Source organism: Mus pahari, chromosome 1, assembly GCF_900095145.1.
Source record: "Mus pahari chromosome 1, PAHARI_EIJ_v1.1, whole genome shotgun sequence".
NCBI classification, from domain to species: Eukaryota; Metazoa; Chordata; class Mammalia; order Rodentia; family Muridae; genus Mus; species Mus pahari.
In genome coordinates, this window is record NC_034590.1 from 98,132,051 (window position 1) to 98,140,957 (window position 8,907).

The window sequence follows — 8,907 nt, forward strand, 5'->3', positions numbered from 1 at the left end:
AGCATATCATTTGAAAAATATATATGTATATGGCTATGGTAAAACTTTAGGGCTCAAAAAATGAGAAGACATGCATTATGCATTTTGAAAAATACCCTTAAAGTGTCAAGGGCTTCTGCTCCCCACCGGCAGAGCACATGTGCTGTACCTCATTGCTGTAATAGAGAGCGGCACCGTTTTCCACTTTCCCATCAGAAAGCTGTTCAAAATTTTATCTCAGAATGGATATAGATAACAAAATTGAAAGTAGAACCATTTGTTTTCCTTTTCTTCAGCAACATCAGCTTTTAATCTTGGTTGTGAAATATAACTTGTAAGAGGAATAAAAAAAAAAAACAAAACTGCTGGAGTTTATGGTAGTGAATTTTTTTTAAGAATAATCAAAGCTGTAATAAGGGCCTATCATACACTTTAGAGAACGTACAGTCCACTGGAAAGGGAAGACAATCCAAGTGTCAACATCCAAGGATAATGTCTAACAAAATAATTTATGACTGGAAGGATCCCCAAGAAATCATTTTCTTACCATTATTTTCTGACGGGGCTGACTTTTAGCTCAGTAATTATATAGAAGATTCTAGAATATTCATTAGTGTGACCTTTGGTTAAGGTAGTTCAGTGAGTTTATGCTTTGTTCCACAGACCTGTAATTCTTTTTTTTTTTTTTTTTCAGTTTGAAGTTTTTGTATTTCACAAGAGACCTGTAATTCTTATCTAAATGTTTTTATCCATATTTTTTATAGTTTTGCTTTTAGTTGGCTTTGTACACAGACTTGCATGTAATATCAAAGATGTATTGGGGAAAAAAAGTGTATTAGCCAGACATGGTGGCACACACCTTTAATCCCAGCACTTGAGAGGCAGGGGCAGGTGGATCTCTGTGAGTTCAAGTCCAGCTTAATCTATAGAGCAAGTAACAGACAAGCCAGGGCTACACTGGGAGTGAGTGAGTCTGTCTGTCTGTCTGTCTGTCACCCCTACCCTCAGAATACACACACACACACACACACACACACACACACACTCACACTCACGCACTTGCGCGCAGAGTATATTAGTTGTTATTCTATTTCTGTGATAAAATACTATAAGCAAAGCAAATTAGAAAAGGTCTGATTGTGGCTCTGGTTTCTGAGCCATAGTCCATCATGTCAGGGCAGGTATAGCAACAGACAGGGAAAACATCTCAGCAGGTGCAAGGAGGCTGACTGATCCCATCTCATCCTCACCCAGGAGAGTGAGGAGGGAAGAGAGAGAACAGGAATGGGGCAAGGCTGTAAAACTGCAAGGCCCATCCCAGTGGCATACATCATCTTGTAGTCTCCACCTCCAAGAGCTTCCAGAACCTTCCCAAGCAGTGCCACCAACTGGGGACTAAGTTCAAATACATGAGCTAATGGAGGGCATTTCTCTTTCAAAACATTATCAGAAGGTTTATTCCATATAGTTATCTATGCCCAACGGAAGCGACAGCCTTATCCCACAAGACATTAATATTTCCTGAAGAATCAGATGAGTATTTATACTAAATACTCATAAATAAATATTTGTGCTAAATAGTAAATGATGGTGTCATGTAGTCTCAGGACATAGCTTATACATGCATTCTTTTTAATTGAGAATTTTTATGTGTATGGTTGTTTGGCCTGCTTGTATTCTGTGTTCAGTATGAATGTATGGTACCCTTGGAGACCAGAAGAAGGTGTTGGATCCTCTGGGACTGGAGTATCCAACAGCCATGTAGGTGCTTGGAATTAAATCTGGGTCCTTAGGAAATGCCCTTAATGGCTGAATCATCTCTCCAGACCCTATGAAATGAATTTTTTTGAAATTAATTTTTAATAAATTTCAAAAATAAATGTTCAGCTCTCAGTTCTTTGGATTTTCTGATCAGAAGCTAAAGGATAGTAGGCCCAAGTAAACTCCCCTCCAAGCTGAGATAAAAGCAAATGAAGGAAATAAAAACAAAGACAGTCAGTTGTCTTAGTTACTGTTGTGTTGACCTGTTGATCACCATGAGCAAGGCAGCGCATAAAATACAACATTTGTCTCACTGGCTATTATTCTTTAGAACCGTCTGTCCCCTGTTCTTGCCTCAACACATCCAGATTCACGTTTCCTTCCTCCTTCCTTTGACAGTGGAATGCTGTTTTCTGTTTTCATTATTGTGTGTAAAGACAGGAGGAGAGCCTGTTGAAAGGTCCAGCTTTTAAGTTTCCCAGTAGAGCAGACTCAGGGAATTTTCTCAACCAAAGCACTCAGGTAGTTAGCATAAACGGATATTTAATACAGATGTTTGTAATGACCTTGAGACATAGCAGATGTGTATTTTGCAATATTTTATTCTTGGATGCCAGTTTTCAAAGCATTTATAACCTTGGCCAGAACAGAGCATTGTATCCCTTGAACATGTTAAATAAGAGTAAACCTGAACCTGGGTTGTCTGCCTTTAACCCTAAGTATGTCTTGCCTGTATTGTGAATTATTTGTAGTGCTGCTTCTAATTGCTGAAGCCATAGCTATATTCTGCCTGCTAAGTCATTTCACTAATTCTTAGTCTACTTTTAACCCAAATGCCCAAGCAGTAGCATTCACCCATACTTGAACATCTAAAGCAGATAATAGTTAATAATGAATCATCCTTTTAAAAAATTATTTAGCTCTGTAAGAAGCATCATTTTGGAATTAACAAGCCTGAGAAGATTATACCATCTCCTGATGACTCCAAGTTTCTACTGAAGACATTTACGAATATCAAATCCAACGTGTCTGCTCCCAACAAAAAAAAAGTAAGACTTTGATTGATGTGGGCTTTGAATCCATCATTGATTAGTCATAAGTTGAGGGTAAATAAATCCATCTGGAAGCTTTTTTTTTTTTTTCTTTTGTGTATCAGAAGACTGTCCTGTGTTTTGAGAATTGTCCTAACTTGAAGTCTTGCATTATCTGTTAACTTTTTGTCTGACTGCTGACTTACAGATTGACTTCTTACAGGTTAAAGAAAGTAAAGAAAAGGAGAAACTGGAGAGGCGTTTGCTTGAGGAGTTGCTGAAGATGTTCATGGACTCAGAGTCCTTCTATTATAGCTTGACCTATGACCTGACCAACTCGGTGCAGAGACAGAGCACTGGGGAGAGGGATGGCCGTCCCCTGTGGCAGAAGGTATACTCACAAGACAGAGCAGTGATGGCTCCTGATCAGTGCCTGTTCACCTTTTGTAGGAAATGAAAGTGTTCTGAGTTGATCTTTTCCTCTACCTTTCTAGGTTGATGACCGATTTTTCTGGAATAAGTACATGATCCAAGATCTCACTGAGATTGGTGTGAGTAGATGCTTCTAAAACATTATAGTTGCAGTTGTTACGTGAAGGTCGTTTGATTAGGGTGAATTCTGAGATTTTATTAGGAGCTTCTTCTTCAGAGGAGACTCATTTAACTAAGGAGATGAAGGTGTTGCCTTCAGGTAGTTTACAGTCCCACAGCCAGTCTCCTCAGCACTCTTTTAGATGAATGTGATGTCATACACCTGTAAGAGTCATGTCACAAGTGTCAGGTCCTCTGGGCTATGTAAGTATGTTCAACTCCATACTAGGCTATATAGCAAGTTCTACCTTCAGAAAAACAGAAGTGGGGGCAGTAGTAAGCCCAAGGAACCAATAATGTCCGTAGAGTTCCTGTAAAGGTGACATTTATTTATTTATTTATTTACATCCATTGGGAATGCAGAGCCTAGTTTTCTGAAATGATACCATTTTGGTTTATCTTCTGGGGTTGGAGCAGATGCATCTTTAATGCTTGACCAGTATGACAGTGGTTACAAATTGCAGGGTGTGGTTGCATGGAGTTGTCTGTTGTATTTATTGGTGTGTGTGTGTGTGTGTGTGTGTGTGTGTGTGTGTGTGTGTGTGCAGGGATTGAAGTCAGGTTGCCAGGCTTCCTTGGCAGCTGCTTTTGCCCTCTGAGCCATCTTGCCTCTCTTGTTCTGGAAGGATGGTTACTTTCCTCTTATTCTTTGTCAGAAGTACTTGAGTACAGTGACTTTTTGTCACTGAGATAAGGGTGTCTGAGATGGGTGGATTGAGCAGAGAAGAGTTTATTATGGCTGGTGATTTCAGTACATCATCATGTGGGGGAAAGCATCTTCCGTGGTGGGCCAGGCAGTAGGGAGGCAGAGATACGGATGTTCACTTCCCCCTTTATGCTGTCTGGCCCCGTGTACATCTTTTCTTTGCAGTTAGTTCTAGAAACAGACACAAAGATGCACCCAGAGGTCTGACTCTTCTAGGTGATTCTGAGTCCAGTCAAGTTGACTGAAGATTAGCCATCAGATCCTATTACACATGTTGGAGAATTATACCTGAGGGCTCCTGTATGCTGTGTGCTTTAGACACTGAGCACGAGACAAAAATAATGGAATGGGGCCCTCTGTTAGTTTTCCTTAGCCTTTCAGCTATTTTCCTTTCCCCATTTCCCCTTCACTGATGGTTCATAGCAGATACTGAAATCTTAACTAGTACACCTTCAGCCAGACACCTACTGTGAAGTTGAGGCATAGGTCATTCTTGCTTTCTGATACTGATCATACAGTGACCCTCAAACTCAGTGACGGAAGACAAATGAGGGTATTGATAATGAGTATTTGTTTTTATGATGACAATGTGGAATTCCATTGTTTGGTGAGCTTTGTCAGACACTTTCACATTACTGTGAAAAGCTAATGACTTGGGATAAAGATGGCATTTGGCAACATATGTTTTTATGTTCTTGTCAAGAATCTTGGGTTTATTGCTAGAACAAAAGCATAAGTAGTGAGATAGCAGTAAAATGAAGACTGTAGGTCACGCCTTTGCCGCATCATTGCCATCGCCATCCTTCTGAAGGTCCCAGAGAGCACCAAGTGAAACTAAGCCCTGAAATGAGTGGGACCCACAGTGCACAGCACAGAGGGCAGGTGGATTTGGAACTAATGTTGAAGAGGGGTGTTGATAGCACACGTGTGTAATCCCACACTCCAGAAGTTGAGACAAGACAACCACACAAGAAGACCCTGTCTCAAAGCAAAGTGTGTGTCAAAAGGCGACTTCAGATGTCATTTCTCAGGCACTGGTTTATGTAGAGACAAGTTCTCTCAGTGGCTTGGAGCTCACCAAGTAGGCTAGGCTAGGCAAGCAGTGAGCCCCAGGGATCCACCTCCCCAGCACTAGGTCACAAAGCATGTGTCCCACACCTGGCTTGACATTAACACAGAAGTACTTTAGACTGAGCGTCTCCTCAGTCTTGATCTGCTGGTTTTGAGACAGGGTCTGATGTCGTCCAGTCCATTTTCAAACCTAATATGTAGCTAAGGATGACACTGAACTTCCTATCATGTTTCTTCCTCCAAGTGCTTGGTTTAAATTCTTAATGTGTTTAGTTGAGAAGAACAGAAGAATCTCTGAACAGGGCTCTCCTAATTAGTTAGGTGACATTTTAAAATGAGACATTTATGGAAATCCTCTCTGCTGTTCATTTACTATTTGAATTTTAGGCTGGTGAAGAAAGTGTTCCTCTAAAGCAGGCTGTGAAGTAAAGCTGGGCTGAGGCAGAGCTCAGCTGCAGAATGCTTCCATGGCATCCCTACAAACGCCAGCATACTAGTGTGTGCCCACCGCTCAGTATGTGGGGATGGAGGTAGCATGAACCTGCCAGCCGGTACCTGGGGGCTGAGGCAAGGGCCCCACCTAATATTCCAAGCCTGGCTGAGCTGCAGAGTGAAGCTCTGCCCAAAGAAAAAGGGGGCTGGAGAGATGGCTCAGCAGGTACAAGCATCGGGTGCTCTTGGAGAGGGTCTGGGTTTGGTTCTCAGCACCATCCCCAGTAACCCCAGTTTCCAGGGATCTGACACCCTCTTCTGGCCTTCGCAGGCACCGTATGCACCTGGTGCACATACAGAGAAGCAGGCACATCTACATAAGTGGGTTTCTTTATTATTTTTGAGTAGTGAACTGTTTGGTAATGGATGATTGGGACTGCTTGCATTTTGTTAGAGGCTAATGCAAGTGAACTTTGAAACTTAGCTTTAAAGCTTTGCCTTTCTATACCCAAAGGAACAGCTATCAGAGCTCCGTGGTTAACTACTCTTTGGCAGGCAGTGTGCTTTACTTTACACATTCTTATATACAGCCTTAGGGCGCCCTAGTAGTCCCATTTCACAGAGGAGGACATTGAGACATAGTGAGGGAAGTGAGCCACTCTGTAAGGTGGTGGAGTTTGAGTTTGTGTGGAATAGCCTGGCGCTCGGGCTGTGTTCCCTGTCAGTCAGGAGAAAGTCATTGTAAAGGAAAGGGAAGGCCTCATCCTCCCCTGATGTCCTGTAAGTAGAACATGAGGTTGAGAAAGGGCCTGTACTTGTGGCAGGCCGACTGTAGGCTGTGCTCAGTTATTTGGGTTTAAGTAAGTAACAGTGCTGTGCAGAATATAAACAATGATGTTTGTTCCCATCCTAGACTCCGGATGTGGACTTCTGGATCATCCCCATTATCCAGGGTTTTGTGCAGATTGAAGAACTTGTGGTTAATTACAACGAGTCCTCGGATGATGACAAGAGCAGCCCAGAGACGCCCCCTCAGGACTCCACTTGTGTAGATGACATTCACCCACGATTTCTAGTGGCTCTTATATCTCGAAGAAGTAGACACAGAGCAGGTAAGTAAGAGAATGCAAATGAAATGCAGGCAGGAGTGGAGGGGCTGCAGATGTGCAGAAATGCAAATGACGACCATGGCCTTGAAAGCACAGTTAGCTCCAAACTCCAAAGACTGGGATACAGTGAGAGCCAGATTTCTGCAGGAACAGGGCAGACTTAGCAAGTCAGACAGAGCAGGCTGCATGTACATAGACGATGAGGAAGTCACTTGGGATGTGTCTAAGGACAGTGTTCCAACTAAAAGCCTGTGTCACAGTGATAAATCCTTTCCGAGTGCTAACTAGCCCCTTTGGGAAAACTGTTGCCTGCCTGCCTTTCTTTTCTTTCTTTCTTTCTTTCTTTCTTTCTTTCTTTCTTTCTTTCTTTCTTTCTTTCTTTCTTTCTTTCTTTCTTTCTTTCTAAAGATTTTATTTATTTATTATATGTAAGTACACTGTAGCTGTCTTCAGACACTCCAGAAGAGGGCATCAGATCTTGTTACAGATGGTTATGAGCCACCATGTGGTGGCTGGGATTTGAACTCCGGACCTTCGGAAGAGCAGTCTGGTGCTCTTACCCACTGAGCCATCTCACCAGCCCTTTTTTTTTAAAGATTTATTCATTTATTATATGTAAGTACACTGTAGCCGTCTTCAGATGCACCAGAAGAGGGCATCAGACCTCATTATAGATGGTTGTGAGCCACCATGTGGTTGCTGGGATTTGAACTCAGGACCTCTGGAGGAGCAGCCAGTGCTCTTAACCTCTGAGCCATCTCTCCAGAACTGTTGCCTTACATTCAAAGGATTCAACTTAGCAGTGCTGGATACAGCTGTGGTTTGAGCATGTTGTTGTTGTTGTTTACCTCTCTGTGTGTGGGCTTCCCAGGTTTTCCTGTAGATAGGTAATTAGGAAACACAATCTAATCAGACAGTTTTATTGAGAATTTTGCTATGTAGCCCAGGCTGGCCTTGAACTTGGAATTCTCTTGCCACAGCCTGCAGAACATTGAAATATTAAGTGTACACAGTTCCAGTACCAAGCCACGCTGAACATGGTTTTTATGACTATTACTGCATTCTGTTTACTTTTCTTTCAGGAATGAGGTATAAACGAAGAGGAGTGGATAAAAATGGAAATGTTGCGAATTATGTGGAGACTGAGCAGTTAATTCATGTTCATAATCATACCCTGTCATTTATTCAAACTCGAGGCTCTGTGCCGGTCTTTTGGAGCCAGGTTGGGTATCGCTATAATCCAAGACCTCGGCTAGACAAAAGTAAGTGTGTCAGTTATGTGGTTTGCAAGTGAAGATTTTGATGAGAATTTTTAAATAAAAAAATCAAGATTTGTCTCATCTAAAACAGTAACTCCCGGGGCTGGGGTGTGGCTTTGAGGAATGGTTTCCTGACCAGCCTGCTAGAAGCCCTGTTCAGTCCCAGTACTAAACACTACACAACAAAAGCTATGCCTCCCACTGTGACCAAGGTGAGCCTCAGGACTGGGTCCTTTCCTGGATGTTGCAGTTTCTCAACAGGCTGATAAAGTGCCTCACTTCATAGAGTCTGAACTGCGTGCTTTGAAGCTTATCTTCTAGAACATTTAACCCTGGGAAAGAATGACTGTAGCCAGTGTCTGTAGAAGCAGGGAGTGTATTAACTAGACAGCAAGCAGTGCACAGGAAATCTGTGAGAGATAGGTTTTTTGTTTTTTTGTTTTTTGTTTTTGAAACATTTAAGATTTATTTTCTTAGAATATTTTAACTTTAGTATCAAACTATCATTTTCATTTTTTTATTATAAGTCACATGAAACCTTTACTGAAAGGTAGGGTGTGTGTGAGTGTATGCATGTGTATGCATGTGTGTGTGCCTGTGTGTATATTTATAATTTCATAGTTAGTACTTTCAGATATATTTTAGCTCAGTCTAGTTGGAAAAAAGAAATCTTAATTTAAAATGATGGTTAGACAATCTTACATTTAAACTGTTAATGAATTATTAAAAAGTATGAATGGGCCCTGCAGTGATAGTGCATGCCCTGATCTAGCACTCAGGAAGCAGAGGTCAGTGGATCTCTGGTCTAGAGTGTGAGTCCTGGGACAGCCAGTGCAATACAGAGAAACCCTGTTTTGAAAAATAAACAAGAGGGCTGGTGAGATGGCTCAGTGGGTAAGAGCACCCGACTGCTCTTCCGAAGGTCCGGAGTTCAAATCCCAGCAACCACATGGTGGCTCATAACCATC

At 41.9% G+C, this 8,907-nt stretch overlaps 1 protein-coding gene across 3 annotated transcripts in view; it reads left to right on the forward strand.

The window, feature by feature from the left end:
- Window positions 1-8,907, forward strand: part of Inpp5f (inositol polyphosphate-5-phosphatase F) — an 85,920-nt gene that overhangs the window by 50,971 nt on the left and 26,042 nt on the right. For all 3 annotated transcript variants that reach the window (XM_029543148.1, XM_021207855.2, XM_029543197.1), the window contains exons 4-8: window positions 2,661-2,789; window positions 2,995-3,162; window positions 3,266-3,322; window positions 6,485-6,683; window positions 7,763-7,942. In XM_029543148.1, the coding sequence (XP_029399008.1) occupies window positions 2,661-2,789; window positions 2,995-3,162; window positions 3,266-3,322; window positions 6,485-6,683; window positions 7,763-7,942 (733 nt within the window). The remainder of the gene's footprint in view (window positions 1-2,660; window positions 2,790-2,994; window positions 3,163-3,265; window positions 3,323-6,484; window positions 6,684-7,762; window positions 7,943-8,907) is intronic.